The sequence below is a fragment of the Jaculus jaculus genome, chromosome 8 (assembly GCF_020740685.1).
Source record: "Jaculus jaculus isolate mJacJac1 chromosome 8, mJacJac1.mat.Y.cur, whole genome shotgun sequence".
Classification (NCBI taxonomy): Eukaryota; Metazoa; Chordata; class Mammalia; order Rodentia; family Dipodidae; genus Jaculus; species Jaculus jaculus.
This window is the reverse complement of record NC_059109.1, coordinates 100,328,229-100,346,032: the sequence shown is the minus strand read 5'-3', so window position 1 is coordinate 100,346,032 and position 17,804 is coordinate 100,328,229. Positions and strand designations below refer to the sequence as shown.

Here is a 17,804-nt window from a genome sequence, read left to right as displayed (position 1 = left end):
GGGTCACTTTAAGTGCTGAATTACCTCCAACAAGCCAACAGCAATGGACAAAGCAACACCAGTGGATCGCAAAGGCCTCTTCCCCTGAGTCACTGGCCATGGGTCCCTCTGCAGCTCGCCAAGAAGGTCAGTGAGGTTCATGTCAATTTTGTGAATGGGCTGCAGAAATCTGTATAGTTTGGAATGGGCACATCAACAGTTGTTTTACTAAAGTATCTTGATATCCGATCCTAGGTAATACAGTTAACTGCTCTTTAGAGTAATTACTTAAAGAAAAAAAAAATGTACATTTAACTTATAAATACAAAATAACTCAAAGCAGGTATCACATAGAATATATAAATATAGCAAAACTATAACATAAAACCCAGCATTCAGTAATTTAAAGAGATTTAATGATATATCATGGGAAAAGTCAATTTGAAAATTTTTAAAAAATCAGTTTAATTAAATTTTAAGTAGTAAAGAAATCCTATGGATGTGCCTGCTGGGAATCAAGTTTCTATAAAGTTCATTTATAGGGACAATAGTCACCATACCTCACCAAAGGTTCAAGGTGTATGTCCATTGAATATTTGAATCAACAGAGAGAAAAATATTACAGTTTCCAGGGTAAGGTTTTCCCCAGCATAATGCACAACTTATTTTGTTGAGTTTGTTGGCTATTAACATGGCCTGGGGCAGTCATAGGAATTCAATGGGCCAAATGAAGTGAGGACCTGCTCATGGGTTAGTCTGAGAGCATTCAAGAAGTTTTAGTCTTTTCAGTTTGACATACAGAGAGGAATAATGAGTAGTCCAAAAACCTTTCTGATAAAATACCAGCTATTAATCGGTCTTACCTTTAATTTTTTTTTTTCCCTTTAGTAACAAAGAACTACAAGTTTTAACACTGCTTTTCTCTTACTGCTATGGGCAGTCCCACATACAATAGTATACAGTGGTATCTCACCTGCTGGAAACAAAAGGGTGCTCCTGAGGTTGAGCAGGTCTTGCTTGCTGCATAGGCATAGCTGGTTTGGTCAGGCCTAGCATATCCTTTAAAAAAAAATAAATAAATAAAGACAAAACCAAAAAGATTCATTTCCTATTAACATTAAAGGTAAATGATGAATTTGAAAGAAATACCCTTGTTCCTGGTTCTGCACAAGAAGCACAAACCTGTATTTGCTTGGCAGTTAAATCCTTGGTCCCACGGAAAACGTAACTTTTGGAGATTCCTTCACAGCTTAGCTCATGAACCTGCACCATCCTCCCAAAGGTGATAAGACCAACCAGAGCATCTGGAGGCAGGAGACTCAGGGACATCTGCAGGGACTCTTTGAGTGCTTGAAGGTCATCTTCCTCCAGGCATGTGTCAACCACATAGAGGAAGATCAGAGGGGACCTAGCACCTCTCTTGAGGCCAAGAAAAAGAGCATAATGATTATACCAATAAGCACAAATAGCAATAATAAAGTAAATTATATGAAATCAGCAAATCTTCATCTGCACTTACTCCTGGGGGACAAGGACATCTACACAAGCTTCTATTTACCTCATTAAATGACCCGGATTTCATTAAAAACCACTAAACATAAAAACTCAATGATTGAGATGAGGAGGTAATATGATAGAGAATGGAATCTCAAAGGGGAAAATGTCGGGGGGGAGGGAGGGAATTACCATGGGATTTTTTTTTTTAATATTTTTTGTTCATTTTTTATTTATTTATTTGAGAGTGACAGATAGAGAGAGAAAGACAGATAGAGGGAGAGAGAGAGAATGGGCACGCCAGGGCTTCCAGCCACTGCAAACGAACTCCAGACGCGTGCCCCCCCTTGTGCATCTGGCTAATGTGGGACCTGGGGAATCGAGCCTTCAACCAGGGTCCTTAGGCTTCACAGGCAAGCGCTTAACCGCTAAGCCATCTCTCCAGCCCCGGGATACTTTTTTATAATCATGGAAAATGTTAATAAAAATTAAAAAATTAAAAAAAAAAAAACCTGTATCCACCAGCCGGGCGTGGTGGCACATGCCTTTAATCCCAGCACTTGGAAGGCAGAAGTAAGAGGACTGCCATGAGTTCAACGTCACCCTGAGATTACCCAGTGAATTCCAGGTCAGCCTGGGCTAAATTGAGACCCGACCTTGAAAAACAAACAAACAAACAAAAAAAGTTTCTGGGGTGGAAAGGTTAGGGAGCAGCAACTGCTTAAGTGGGAGTAGGGGCAGGTAAGTGTCAAAGAGAGAACAGGGCAACCTGAGTAAGACTGTAAAAGTTCAGTAGCAGCCCTGACGGGGAGAGAGAGCAAACAGAGAAGAGAGAGAGATCCAGCCCGGGGCAAAAGCTAGAGAAAAGGCTCTTAGGTAGACATGCTCCCAGCACACCTGATCAGTCAAGAAGACCCATGGGGTGAACACACCTGATCAGTCAAGAAGACCCATGGGGTGAACACATGCACTAAGGAGTGCTAATACTTGGGACCTGGAAGACTGTCTTTTGCTTTGGGTGAACAGGGAATCCAATTTCATCACAGTAGGTTTCTGAATGGAGAAATAATATGTTTGAGAAGACTTATACTGGCAGCCTGGTTAAGAATAAAACACAAACTAGTAATGATAAAATCAGAGAGAACAGTTGGGAAACTGCCAAAGTCCATATGAGAGGAGATGGATGCCCAGGATGGTTAGGATTAGGCAAAGAGCAGCGAGTGAAGCCTGGGAACATTTTGAAAATTGATCCAATGGATAGCCTAGTAGATGAGATATGGGATGTTGAAAAAATAGATCAAGGGTAAAAATGATAGGGGAGGAAGGGCAGCTTTCTAGCTCAGGCTGGCCTCCACCTCTTTTACTCCTCCCACCCTCTGATGTTACACTTAAGTTTCTTTTACTAGGTCCTGTGAGCTGAAGTCATCATGTTCAGTATGGGGAGAACCAAGACCAGAGTGGGCGAGGTACCTGGGTCTCAGGATGCTCAGGGAGGTCCAAAGAACACAGAGGGAGAAGAAAGAGAAGCCATTCTGCTACAGACAAATAAAATACCCACCAAGGGCTGGAGAGATGGTTCAGTGGTTAAAGTGCTTGCCTGCAAAGCCAACAACCAGGGTTTGATTCCCTAGTACCCACATAAAGCCAGATGCACAAAGTGGCACATGCATCTGGAATTCATTTGCAATGGTTGGAGGCTTTGGAGTGCCCATTCTCTCTCTCTCTCTCTTTGCTTAGGAATAAGTAAATAAAAATACTTTAAAAAGTGCTGGAGAAAGCCGAGCAAGGTGGCACATGCCTTTAATCCTTGTACTCAGGAGGCAGAGGTAGGAGGATCACCATGAATTTGAGGCTACCCTAAGACTACATAGTGAATTCCAGGTCAGCCTGGGCCAGAGTGAGACCCTACCTTGAAAAACCAAAAAATAAATAAATAAATAAACTCAATCCTAATACTGCTCATTAAATACAAACAATGTTACCTGTATCATGTACTCAATTGTAGAAAACTGGGGCATCAACTCAGCAGGCTGATTCACCTCAGATATGCCTGAGTATGCAGGAGGGAACTGAGAAGAGAGCAAAGCAATGGTGAGTTAGGGCTGAAAGATGTTTATGCTACACTTTTTCTTTTCCATTTATAAAGAGTTGATCACGGGGCTGGAGAGATGGCTTAGTGGTTAAGCGCTTGCCTGTGAAGCCTAAGGACCCCAGTTCAAGGCTTGATTCCCAAGGACCCACGTTAGCCAGATGCACAAGGGGGCGCATGTGTTTGGAGTTCATTTGCAGTGGCTGGAAGCCCTGGTGCGCCCATTTTCTCCCACTCTCTCTCTCTCCCTCTTTCTCTGTCTGTTGCTTTCAAATAAATAGACAAAAAAAAAAAGAGTTGATCATGTCAATACTGAAAGCACAAAATACAAAGCATGTCCCCTAAAACATAAATAGCAGCATTTTAAACTTCTAGCTCTCATATTTATATGACTTTATAACTTTAAGCAGACTAGCTGTTTAGAGAAGCTTTTCACTGACCCATACAGCCAAACTTTACATTTTAAAAACATACTATAGGCCTGGAGAGATGACTCAGTGGTTAAGGCACTTGCCTGCAAAGCCAAAGGACCCAGGTTTGATTCCCCAGGAACCACATGAGCCAGATGCACAAGGTGGTACATGCATCTGGAGTTTGTTTGCAGCCCTGGTGCACCCATTCTCTCTCTATCTCTTTTCCCTCCCTCCCTCCCCCCCCCCATCTCTCTCTCTCTCTCTCAAAAACTAAATAAAAATAAAACTTTAAGGGCTAGAGGGATGGCTTAGCAGTTAAGGCGTTTGCCTGCAAAGCCAAAGGACCCAGGTTCAATTCCCAGGACCCACATTAGGCAGATGCACAAGGAGGTGCACGCATGTGGAGTTTGTTTGCAGATGCTGGTAGCCCTGGTATACCCATTCTCTCTCTCTCCCTCTTTCTCTGTCAAATAAATAAATAAATAATAATAAATAAAAATTTAAAAATACACGATTACATTGGGTATGGTGATGCATGCCTTTAATCCCAGCACTCAGGAGGCAAAGGTAGGAGGATAACCATGAGTTCAAGGCCACCCTGAGACCACATAGTGAATTCCAGATCAGCCTGTGCTACCTCAAAAAAAAAAAAAAAAACTATTACATTTCTTTTTTTCTCCCCCCCCCCCCAAGGTAGGGTCTCATTCTAGCCTAGGCTGACCTGAAACTCATTCTCTAGCCCCAGGCTGGTCTTCAACTTACGGCAATTTTTGGACCTCCAAGTGCTGGAACTAAAGGTATGCACCACCATGCCCCAGCTTATTACAAACATTTCTTAAGTTAGGCCCTATCAATGAAATACTGAGACTTTACCCTGTCTCATCAAGAATCCATACATGGGCTGGAGAGATGGCTTAGCAGTTAAGCCCTTGCCTGTGAAGCCTAAGGACCCCGATTCAAGGCTCGATTCCCCAGTACCCACATAAGCCAGATGCACAAGGTGGCGCATGCATCTGGAGTTCATTTGCAGTGGCTGGAGGCCCTGGTGTGCCCATTCTCTTTCTCTCTCTCCCCCTCTTTCTCTCTCCGCCTGTAGCTCTCAAATAAATAAATAAAAAAGAAAAGAGAAGAAAAGAAAAGAATCCATACAGAAGCTGGGCGTGGTGGCACTTGCCTTTAATCCCCACACTTGGGAGGCAGAGGTAGGAGGATCATCAAGAGTTCAAGGCCAGCCAGAAACTACATAGTAAATTCCAGGTCTGCCAGGGCTAGAGTGAGATACTATCTCAAAAAAAACTTAAAAAGAAATCCATACAGAGCTAAGGATGTAGCTCAGTAGTAGTGTTTGCCCAGCAGGCAAAAGACCCTAAATCTCAGCTCCAAAAACCAACAAAAGACCACCAATAGCATATATGGATGACAAAGCCTGTATTTAATCTTAGTATTTTGGCTGTTATCAATAAAATAGTAACTGTTTAGGGTAGAAAGCTTTACAAGTTCAGGAAAATGTAAGAAAACAGTAGGGAAAAAAAAACCCTCAAGTTAAGCCGGGCGTGGTGGCGCACGCCTTTAATCCCAGCACTCGGGAGGCAGAGGTAGGAGGGTCGCTGTGAGTTCAAGGCCACCTTGAGACTACATAGTGAATTCCAGGTCAGCCTGGACCAGAGTGAGACCCTACCTCGAAAAAAACAAACAAACAAACAAAAAAAAACCCTCATGTTCCTAACTTAGAGGCAGCCACCATCAACACCATGGCTTACTTCCTTTCAGACTCTATGTACGCAGTTGTCATCACTCCAGATATATGACTTGGAGACCTACTTTTCACAGTAAACATAATGGCACAGGCATTTTCCTTTGTGGTAAATTCAGTCTGTGGACTCATTTTCAAGCTGAACAAGCTTTAGCTTTATAGTGAAATTAAAAGTTTATGTGTGGGCTGGAGAGATGGCTCAGCAGTTAAGAAACTTGCCTGCAAAACCTAACAACCCAGATTCAATTCCCAATACCCATGTAAAGCCAAATGCTCAAAGTGGCACATCCATCTGAAGTGCGTCTGCATTGGCTAGAGGCCCTAGTGCCCATTCTTTCTCTGTCTCTGTGCTTCTCTGCTTAAAGAAAAAAAAAACTTGATGTGCATGTCTTCTAGTCAAGCAGATGATCACTCCAAGTTTAATTCCCACAACCATCCCATACAGTAGGTGTAGTACTGCCATCCTAACTTTAATGATGAGAAAACTGACACACAAGGAGTCAAGTGATTTGTCCAGTTACACAGGAAATAATGGGCAGGTCTGAGAGTCAAGACCAAAGCATCTGCATATAACAGTCCTGGCTTTTGACCAACAGGAAACCTTGCCTTTGAATTATTTTTTAAATTTTTTAATTAAAAAATTGTTTTTTTACTTACTTATTTGAGAGAGAGAAAGAGGTAGCGAAAGAGAGAGGAAGAGAGGGAGAATGGATGCATCAGGACCTCCCCAGCCACTACAAATGAACTCCAGATGCATGCTCCCTCTTGTGCATCTGGCTTAATTGGATCCTGGAGAATCAAACCGGGATCCTTTGACTTTGCAGGCAAACACCTTAACTGCTAAGCCATCCCTCCAGCCCCATCTCTGATGTTTTTAAAACTTTTTTATTAACAACTCCTGCCTTAGATTTTGATAAATACTAATAAACACAAACATCAATTCTAAATATCAGAGTTATTAGAATGGTTTTGAGATTTAGATACACTTATAAAGATTTCATACAAGTCAATCTCTTTTTGGCTATGCTGGGGACTGAATCTAGGGTTCTATATGAAAAGCATTTGCTCCACCAGTGAGCTACAGGTAAGTTTTGAATAGAATCTGCTTATAGTTTCTGAATCTATAGTCAGCCACCAACTGTAATATTGTTTACTATTCTCTACATCCCTAGACTAAGTATGCTATGCCTGAGAACAAAATTAATCATAATTGCTGGGCATGGTGGTACAAGCCTTTAATCCCAGCACTTTGGAGGCTAAGGCAGAAGGATCACTGTGAGTTCGAGGTCATCCTGAGACTACATAGTGAATTTCAGGTCAGCATGAGCTAAAGCAAGATGCTACCTCAAAAAATAAAAAATATATAATTATGCTCAAATACATAAATAAATGTGTGTTATTAATAGTTTAAGCACTGTTAGAACAGTACATACTCTGTTGTTGATGTTCTCTGGTGTAGTTAATATATGATAAGCATTAGCCATTTTAAGTGTACCATTCAGTGATTTTTAGTAAATAGATTATGCAATAACAACCACAATCCAGTTTTAGAACATTTGCAGCCTAGATACAGTTACTTTTTTTTTTGGTTTTCTCAGGTAGGGTCTCACTCTACCTCAGGCTAACCTGGAATTCACTATGTAGTCTCGGGTGGCCTCAAACTCATGGACATGTATCTCCAACTTGAATCTACTAAAGTCAATGAAATATAAACAATAATTTTTCTTTTTTAAAAACTTTTGGACTTTGAGATTTATTTTTATTTATCTGAGACAGGGAGAGGGAGAGAGTGAGTACGAATGGGCATGACAGGGCCTCTAGCCACTGCAAATGCACTCCAGATACATGTGGCACCATGTGCATCTGGCTTACATGGGACCTAGAGAACCAAACCTGGGTCCTTAGGCTTCACAGGCATACGCCTTAACTGCTAAGCCATCTCTCCAGCCCTAGATCTATTTTCTTAAGGAAACAGATTCACCTCCTATAAAAAACTCTCAATGACAGAATTCTAAGTCTCTGCCCCTTCACAGCAAATAACTAGTACAAATAATGAAATGCCTCAACATAAAAATCATAAACATTCAGCTTCCAATTTTGTGCCTAAAGCTATCATCTGAGAGCAGCAAAAACTGCTAACTTGCCAATAGAGAAATTCAAATTTGCCAACCAGGCGTGGTGGTGCATGCCTTTAATCCCAGTACTTGAAAGATAGAAGGAGGAGGATCACTTTCTTTTTTTTTAATTATATTTATTTATTTATTTGAGAGCGACAGACACAGAGAGAAAGACAGATAGAGGAAGAGAGAGAGAATGGGCGCGCCAGGGCTTCCAGCCACTGCAAACAAACTCCAGGCGCGTGCGCCCCCTTGTGCATCTGGCTAACGTGGGACCTGGGGAACCGAGCCTCGAACCGGGGTCCTTAGGCTTCACAGGCAAGCGCTTAACCGCTAAGCCATCTCTCCAGCCCAAGGATCACTTTCAATTAGAGATCACCCTAACACTACAAGCTGAATTCCAGGTCAGCCTAGGCTACAGCGAGACCCTACCTTGGGGGGGCGGGGGGGGGGGGGAGGGATTCAAATTTGCCAGGCGTGGTGGCGCACGCCTTTAATCCCAGCACTCAGGAGGCAGAGGTAGGAGGATCGCTGTGGGCTCGAGGTCACCCTGAGACTCCATAGTGAATTCCAGGTCAGCCTGGACTAGAGTGAGACCCTACCTCAAAAAAACAAAAAAAAAATTCATAATTCTTGGGGTTTTGTCCTCAGTAATGCAACAAATTAAACATATAAATTAAATTATTTCCTTTAAAAAAAGTCACATACCTGATTTCTTTGGAAACAGAAATTACAAGCCCAAAGTTTTGCTCGATAATCAACCTGACTGCAAGAAAAATAAATACAACAATTAAGTACTGTTAGTATTATTAAGGTAGAAAGTATTCAATGTAAATTTCCAAGTTCAATAAACTTTATAGCCATGTTTCTATCCATGTGTATAAATAAATAAAGGTTAGCAAAATTTCATTGGTTATTAAGTAACCAAAAATTTCCCTCAAACAGCTGCACTAGGGCTGGAGAGATGACTCAGTGGTTAAGATGCTTCCTGCAAAGCCTAAGGACTCTGGTTTGATTCCTCAGTACCCACGTAAAGCCAGATGCACAAGGTGGTACATGCATTTGAAGTTTGTTTGCAGGGGTAAGAGGACCTGCTGTGCCCATACTCTCCCTTTCTCTTTCTCGCAAATAAATATATAAATAAATTTTGACATGCTGGGAATGATGGTTGACACCTTTAATCCCACAGCTCAGGAGGCAGAAGTAGAAGGATCACTTTAAGTTCAAGTCAAGCCTGGCACTACAAAAAGAGTTCCAGGTCAGCCTGGGCTACAAAACAAAACATTTTGACTCTCTCCATACACCTCACAGTTCTTTCAGCCAGGAGTGGCGTACACTTCACATACTTCAAGCTGAGGAAGGAGGATCACCTGACCCCAAGAGTTTGAGACCAGGCCTGACAACACAGACACTCTCATGTCAAAAATAAATTAATAAGGGGCTGGAGAGACGGTTTAGTAGTTAAGGTGCTTACCTGCAAAGCCAAAGGACCCGGGTTCCACTCCCCAGTGCCTACATAAAGCCAGATGCACAAGGTGGTGCATGCATCTGAAGTTCATTTTCAGTAGCTAGAGGCCCCGGTATGGCCATTCTCTATCTGCCTCTTTCTCTCTCCCTCTCAAATAAATAAATATTTTTTAATTAGCAAAAAAAAATAATTAGTAAAAACATTATTTCAAATGTATGTGCACCAGTATAGGAACTATCTTAGGTACAAAAAATATACACATCAGCTGGGCGTGGTGGCACACGCCTTTAATCCCAGCACTCGGGAGGCAGAGGTAGGAGGATCACCGCGAGTTCGAGGCCACACTGAAACTACAGAGTGAATTCCAGGTCAGCCTGAGCTAGAGTGAGACCCTACCTCGAAAAAACAACAATAAATATTGTGAGCTGGGCGTGGTGGCACATGCCTTTAATCCCAGCACTCAGTAGGCAGAGGTAGGAGGATCACCATGAGTTCAAAGCCACTTTGAGACTCCATGGTGAATTCCAGGTCAGCCTGGGCCAGAGTGAGACCCTACCTCTGGAAAAAATAGAACGTGTGTTTGTGTGTGTGTGTGTGCGCGCGCGCGCGCGCGCACGCGCGCAATAGGTGCATGCATCTGGAGTTCCTTTGCAGTGGCTAGAGGCCCTGGTGCACCCATTCTCTCTACCTGCCTCTTTCTCTTTCTTCTCTGTCTCCCTCTCTCTCAAATAAATAAATAAATTTAAAAATAAAAACATACACATCAGTAAAATGTAAGTTAAATTTCTTGCATCTTCTTCTTCCAGTTATCACCATATCAGATAAAAACAAAGAATTGGGCTGCAGAGATGGCTTAGTGAGTAAGGCACTTGCCTGAGGAGTCAAAGGACCCACGTTTGACTATCCAGGAACCACGTAAAGCCGGATGCACAAGGTGGCACATGCATCTGGAGTTTAAAAAAAAACACCGGGTGTGGTGGCACACGCCTTTACACCTTTAATCCCAGCACTTGGGAGTCAGAGGTAGGAGGATCACCGTGAGTTTGAGGCCACCCTGAGACTACACAGTTAATTCCAGGTCAGCCTGGGCCAGAGTGAAACTCTACCTCAGGGGGGGGGGGGGGGGAAGAGCAGGCCATGGTGGTGCACGCCTTTAATCCTAGCATTTGGGAGGCAGAGGTAGGTGCATCACCATAAGTTCAAGGCCACCCTGAGACTACATAGTGAATTCCAGGTCAGCCTGGACCAGAGTGAGACCCTAGCTCGAAAAAAAAAAAAAAAAGAGGGCTGGAAGGTGGAGGGATGGCTTAACAGTTAAGGTGCTTGCCTGCAAAGCCAAAGGACCCAGGTTCAATTCCCCAAGAACATGTAAGCCAGAAGTACAAGGTGGCTCATGCATCTGGAATTCGTTTCCAATGGCTGGAGACCCTGGCGTGCCCATTCTCTTTCCCACTCTCTCTCTCTGCCTCTGTCAAATAAATAAAAATAATATGTATATATTTTTAAAAAAGAGTCTAAAGTTTGTGATTTTTTTTTTTTTTTTGCAAAGTACTTTTAAAAACAGATCCATGCTGGGTGTGGTGGTGCACCCCTTTGATCCCAGCACTCAGAAGGCAGAGGTAGGAGGATTGCTGTGAGTTCGAGGCCACCCTGAGACTACACAGTGAATTCCAGGTAGGCCTGGGCTAGGGTAAGACCCTTCCTCAAAATCCATAAACACTGAGCCAGAAGAGTACACTGAGTTATCAGTTAAAAAAAAAAAAAAAAGTGAGCTGCAAACCTTCTACCTTCACCTTTATTACCCTAAAATTCCAACTTTAGCTGGAGTATGAGGTCAGGGAGATTTCTATGAGCATTCATTCCTTCAGAATTTCATAATCTACTTCTCAAACTTGAAAAGTTTCTCAAATAGAGTGACTTTCATAAGAAACACATATAGATAACCATTTACTGTATTCATCATTTTTTTTGTTGTTTGTTTTCATTTTGTTGTTCGAGGTAGGGTCTTGCTCAAGTCCAGGCTGACCTGTAATATGTAGTCTCAGGCTGGCCTCAAACCCACAGCAATACTCCTACTTCAGCCTCCCAGGTGCTGGGACTAAAGGCATGTGCCACCATACCTGGTTTCATTTTTACTAATTTTAAAAATAATTCTTGGGCTTAGGAGATGGCTCAGTGGTTAAGATGTTTGCCTGCAAAGCCTAATGACCCTAGTTGGATTTCCCAGTACCCATGTAAAGTCAGATGCACAGTTGTTCGTGCATCTGGAGTTTGTTTGCAGTGGCTGGAGGTCCTGGCATGCCCATTCTTTCTTTCTCTTTCTCTTTCTCTCTCTCTCTCTCTCCTCTCTCTCTGCTTGCAAATAAGTTTGTTTTTTTTTTAAAGAATTCTTACCAAAGTGGGTTGAGAATAGCTTTGCAGGTTGGCCTACTACAAAGCACAGGTTCATACTGTACAGGAGGCAGGTCTGGACGTTCTTTTAAAGGAGTGAGGAGACAAGCCAGGGGAACAACCATTCTCGTGGCTTCAAGGCGGCTAGAAGGCCATACATTCCAACTGAAACGCACACCATCCCGTTCTTCATTCTGCTGAATGAACTCCAGATATGTTGCCATGGTCTAAAGGGGAACTACAGAGAAAGCTTTTGTTATATGACAAATTCTCAGCTAATCCTCAAAAACAATGGCCCCAAATCAGATGCAATAGTTCATGTCTATAATCCCAGCATTCAAAAGGCTGAGGCAGAATGATCATCTCAAGTCTGAAGCCAGCCTAAGCTAGAGTAAGATCCTGCCTCAAAATAAATACAACACAATTAAAATGAGGGTCCTCTAGCATGGTATTTCACAAACAGTCTGGAAAAAAACCTGTCACTGTAATATAACAGTAACTACCTTTCCTTTCCTCTGACCTCAAAATGTTCATGATCTTTGTACACCCTTCCTTCCTTCCTTCCTTCCTTCCTTCCTTCCTTCCTTTCTTTTTTTTCAAGGTAGGGTCTCACTCTAGCCCAGGCTGATGTGGAATTCACTATGTACTCTCAGGGTGGTCTAGAACTCATGGAAATCCTCTTACTTCTGCTTTCCAAGTGCTGGGATTAAAGGCATGTGCCACTACACCCGGCTTCTGTTCCTTTCTTGAACCACTTCCCTAGCACTCAAATTTTAGTCAAGGGGTGGGAGGCTTGATGATCTATAAACTTCAAAGTTGTTTATCCAACTTTGCACAGTTTATAGATGACCAACTTACTGACTGATTGCTTGCAGTGCTGAGGATCAAGTCTAATGCCTTGTGCAAGTTCAGGCAAAACCTACACCACTGAGATATGTTCTGTGCCCAAATACTACTACTTCAACTTCTTCACATTTGCAGCCAATTTCAACTGCTAGAATGAGACCCTACCTGAAAGTAAGTTCTAATCTCAAGATTTCAATCAGCAAATACCTCAGCTCACTTCACTAAATGGCTACAGCCCCTTAAAAGTGTACTTAAAGGTACTGGTCCATATAATCCATAGAGGCTCCATCACTCCTCTGAAGCTCTATGCAAGTGTGTGCATGAGAGAAGGCGTATGTATTTTTCTAAGGAGATGAGTATCTGGCGGCTTATACCAAATTCTCAAGAAGTAAGACTATGTGGTAAATAGCTAATATGAATTAATTGGTGAACGAATGAAAAGGCCAAGAAAGATAATGCAGACATCCCACAAGATATCTGATCCTTCCTTATCCCGCCAGTATATAACTTTTCAGGGCATCGTAACTATCTGCAGACAAAATTAAGAATAGTTGAATCCTGGTCAAGACCTGACTTCTTGTTTCAGTCATAAAACAGGGACTGGATCCTTTCGGGTGTGTCTGTACCCTACAATTCTGAGTGCTGATGAATGAGAAACCTGTCCTCAGCCACCCGGCACAACTCACGACCAGTCCCTTTCGGCAGACATCAGGGGCATCGATTCCCTCGGAATCCCCAGCCGGCTAAGAAAAGGCTTTATCCCAGAAGTAACCCACCTTGCCCCGGCATTTTTGCCCCCTGTCCTCGGCCCTCCTTCGCCTATGCTGTCCATTCACAAGGCCAGAGCCGCTCACCTGGTGGGAGACACTCACCTGGCCAGAGCCTTCCGTGCCCACAGCTACAACAGCCGGACCCAAGCTCGCACTACCAAGTCCAGCTCAGCTCACACCTGATTGGTCAGCGCGCTACGTGTCTCACGACGACGCCGTGCTCTAGCCAATCAGAGAGCGTTTCTCCGGCGGATGAACGGAAGCGAGGCAGAGAAGCCGTACCGCCATTTTGGAACAGGGCAAATCAGTACGTCTCCGCACTTCGAAACCACGGTTCATGGGACACAGGCTTCCTCAAAAGTATCCCTACGGTTTTTTTTCCTTCTAAAACCTCAGCCCCTGGCGGTTTCTAGACACACCCTGCACTCGTCAGGGGTCCGCTACGACGCGGTGTGACGTCTGCTTGCCTCGGTGGGAAGTCCCTTTCATCGCCTTAGTTACCGGGAAGCGGGAGCGGTGACGTGTGAACCCGGAAGCTGCTGGCCCGCGGGAGGAACGCGAGTTCCCGGGGAAGACGTGAGCGGGAAAGGGGCGGGGCGGAGGGACCTGCGAGCCCGCGTCCAGCTCCGGTCCGTGTTCCGAGAACCGCTGGACTGTACCACCCACGTCTTTGGCATTGCAGCCTCCGGCGAGAGTGGCACCATCCGTCATCCTGCAAGGAAAGGAGGCCTTGGGAGCAGTAATATTCAAACACTTTAGGAGACTAACCAAGTTCTTATGTTCAAGTACCACAACTGTCTTTGATCATCAATTTCACACTTTATTACAAGTGGTCAAAAAAAAAGTATGTTCATCTTACCCAGAGGTTCACAGCTGTCTGAAGTATATATAAAACGAAGAAGCAAAGCATTCAAAGGGCATGCCCAATTTATTAATTCAATCTTAACTACCTACAAATAGAAGTTAGTTTTAAGGCTGGAGAGATGACTTAGCGGTTAAGGCGCTTTCCTGTGAAGCCTGAGGACCCAGGTTCAATTCTCCAGTTCCTACTTATTAAATGAAAAATTAGTTTCAGATGTACTATGAAACAAATTTTCTATTAATACTAAAAATCTTGGTCACACGTGGTGTGACCCATTATCCATGTAAGCCAGAGGCACAAGGTGGCACATGAGCATGTAGTTCATTTTCAGTGGCTGGAGGCCCATTCTCCCCCCTCCCCCCCGCCCCAATAAATAAAATAAAAATAAACTTAAGAAAAATCATGAATCAGCACAGCAGCTTGGGTTTTAAACTAGCCACAACACTGAAGGTAAGCTTATGACAGTAAGTTCAATTTACTGTTTCTCCGTAGCTCCAATCTAACAAGACAAAAAGGTAAATTCACAGTAATAAGTGTGCTTAGCTATCTTCTTTTTTTATTTATTAGAGACAGAGAGAGGGAGGGAGAGAAGGGATGTGCCAGGGCCTCTAGCCACTGCAAGTGAACTCCAGACACATGCGCCACCTTGTGCCTCTGGCATACATGGGTGCTGGGAAACTGAACCTGGGTCCTTAGGCTATGTAGACAAGCGCCTTAACCGCTAAGCCATCTGTGCAGCCCATGCTTAGCTATCTTCTATCTCAAACACACATTCTGAGTTTGGGGCCACACAGAACAGCCTTAACTGACTGCAATCTTCAAACCAGCAGTAATGGAATGTGGTTAATTATTTATTTCTGAGTTGTCCAGGAGTGATTGAACACAGATTTCACATCCAAGGTTTGCAGTGTCCTTGAAGAACATGGTTTTCATGCCCTCCTCAATAAAGGCTTCAATGGACAAAGACTCAAGGCAATAGAGTCTTTGACTCTTTTTCTGATTTGCTTGCTTTGACTCATCTTGCAAGATATACCATCCTTCCCCTCTGGTCTGGTTTCATTAGATGCCCCCTTCACCTTTCTTCTGGCTTCCATTTGGTTCAGTGTCCTGGGAACTGCTCTAGGGTAGGCATTCCTAACCTTAGTTTACCTCACCCAAAAACTGAGGTGAGTGTCCAATTCTCTGAAAACACTTTTTCTTATTTTTTAATTTAGTATTTTCATTCATTTATTTTGAGTTTTCAAGGTAGGGTCTCACTCTAGCTCAGGTTGACCTGGAATTCGCTATGTAGTCTCAGGGTAGCCTTGAACTCACAATGATCCTCCTTCCTCTGTCTCCCGAGTGCTGGGATTAAAGACATGCATCACCATGCCTGGCTAATTTTTTTTTTTTTATTACTTTAGAGAGAGAGACAGAGAATGGTGTGCCTGGGCCTCAACTACTGCAATTGAACTCCAGACGCTTGTGCCATGTAGTGGACATGTGCGACCTTATGCTTGCCCCACCTTTGTGTGTCTGGCTAACGTGGGATCTGGAGAGTTGAATATGGGTCCTTAGGCTTTGCGGGCAAGCACCTTAACCACTAAGCCTTCTCTTCAGCCCCACTTTTCTTTTTGAGACAGTCTTACTAAATTGACCTTGAACTCATTCTATAGCCTAACTGGGACTGCAGGTCTGTCCCACCAGGCCAGACTTTGCTGCTGGCTCCTGAGGCAGCATCACAACTGTCTCAAAGCAGCAAAGGTGAAATACAACCTTTTTTTTTTTTTATATTTGATTCTGGTTTGGACTTCATGTTCTATGACTGTGTCCTTTCACATTGTGCTTTGGCCCCTCTGGTTCCACCTGTCCCCAGTTGCCATGACTTGGTGCAGGGCATCTACTTTGCTCCTGCTGCACCCATGGCAACAGCAGCCAAATCCCCAAACTGAACAGCAAGATCAGAAAGTTGGCAGCCCAGGCCTCTCTATATCTCTGGGCTCTGCCATGGTCGATGATCCTGATGGATTTAACTTCATCCCCAAGGCAGGTCAGGTCTGTAGGAGGCATGCAAAGGGCTCTATATGCCATCTTCAGAACTGTGGGTCTGTTTCTTGCTTTCAAGTCTTGGATGATATGGCCAGAGCAGGGCCACCATAAGTCCCCCAGAGCCTGCTGCTACTGCCTAACGAGTGTTGCTCATCCCCCCCCAGCAGTGCCAAGCTTCTGGGCCAAAGGTTGGCAGGCATTCCACTGTATCTTGTCTATACTTCCATTTTTCAGAGTGACCTCTGAGGAAGGCTGAGCAGAACACAATCTTTTGTTATCATGTTAGGGTGATTTAGGCATCAGAAGCACATCTGACCTCTTTGTGATTTTCTCTCCTTCTCTTCACCTGGCCCTTTTTCTTCCCAACGCAGAAACTAGAATGCCTGTTCCCTCAACAAGTCATAGAAAGTAAAAATATAATCCTCCCCACATTCTGTGTGTACAACAGATTCTCTGATCTACTTACTGTGATGGTACAGTACAAGAACCCCATTTCAGAAGGCCTCCTGCCTCGTGCCCAGGAAGAATGCCATACAGAGAGGGCTCCAGTACCAAAAGAAAAAAAATCTTTGTATCTTTTAAAGTATTCTTTATAATAAATGATAGATGAGAATAAAGCATTTCTCTAAGTTTTGCAGGCCATGGTAGCAAATTAATAAGGGCTAAAACGAGAATTCCAATTTGCAGCCTGTGGAGTCAGAGGTAGAATTACATTGAATTTGAGATCTCAGCTGGCATCCAGTGCAGAACTGATGGCCTACTTGCTAGTTAGGAGAAATTCAGACATTCTGGGATCATGGGTGTGAACTGTGCTGTGTTTGTAAAAAGAGAAATTGAATTTCTTTTTACCTTTCAGAGACTTTTTTTTGAGGTAGGGCCTCACTCTAGCCCAGGCTAACCCGGAATTCACTATGTAGTCTCAGGGTGGCCTCAAACTCATGGTGATCCTATCTCTGCCTCCCTAGTACTAAGATTAAAGACTTTTGCTTTACTTTTATTTAGGAGTTTATCCCCATTTTATTATCACTATTGACAAAGAGTTCTAACCCAAATGTGAGAGTTATGAGTCCTTTTAAAAATATTTATTTGAGAGAGGGAGAGAGAATGGGTTTGCCAGGGCCTCTAGCAAACGAACAGCAGGTGCATATGCCACCATATGCATCTGGCTTACATAGGTCTTGGGGAATTGAACCTAGGTCCTCAGGCATCACAAAAGAGAATCTTAACTGCTAAGGTATCACTCCAGCTCAGAAGTCCTTATTTTTAACCTATCTAAGGTAATTTCTAGTTTTGAAATGATACTGACAGTTGAAAACCTACTGAAAAAGCCAGTTATAGTGGCCCACACCTTTAATCCCAGCACTCAGGAGGCAGAGATAGGAAGATCACTATGAGTTCAAGGCCATCCTGAGACTACATAATGAATTCCAGGTCAGCATGGGCTAAACTGAGACCCTACCTCAAAACAAAATTAAAAAAAAAATCTACTGAGAGACTTGGTGTATTCTAAATTTAGTCAAAACTCTATCATCCCATCCAAGCCGAGCATTTTAAATGTTTCTCTACATTTCACATATAATTTGTTCACATTAGA

General features: G+C 43.3%; 1 protein-coding gene across 1 annotated transcript in view; it reads right to left on the bottom strand.

Annotated features, from left to right (window-relative positions):
• The window catches only part of Sec23b (SEC23 homolog B, COPII coat complex component), a 52,836-nt gene extending 39,065 nt beyond the window's left edge, over window positions 1–13,771 (bottom strand). Inside the window, exons 1-7 of the mRNA XM_045156712.1 lie at window positions 13,423–13,771; window positions 11,708–11,942; window positions 8,554–8,611; window positions 3,456–3,542; window positions 1,162–1,398; window positions 953–1,038; window positions 25–169 (exon numbers count right to left, since the gene is read on the bottom strand). Coding sequence (XP_045012647.1) covers window positions 25–169; window positions 953–1,038; window positions 1,162–1,398; window positions 3,456–3,542; window positions 8,554–8,611; window positions 11,708–11,928 — 834 coding nt within the window. The 5' untranslated portion in view covers window positions 11,929–11,942; window positions 13,423–13,771. The remainder of the gene's footprint in view (window positions 1–24; window positions 170–952; window positions 1,039–1,161; window positions 1,399–3,455; window positions 3,543–8,553; window positions 8,612–11,707; window positions 11,943–13,422) is intronic.
• Between the last annotated feature and the right edge of the window lie 4,033 nt (window positions 13,772–17,804).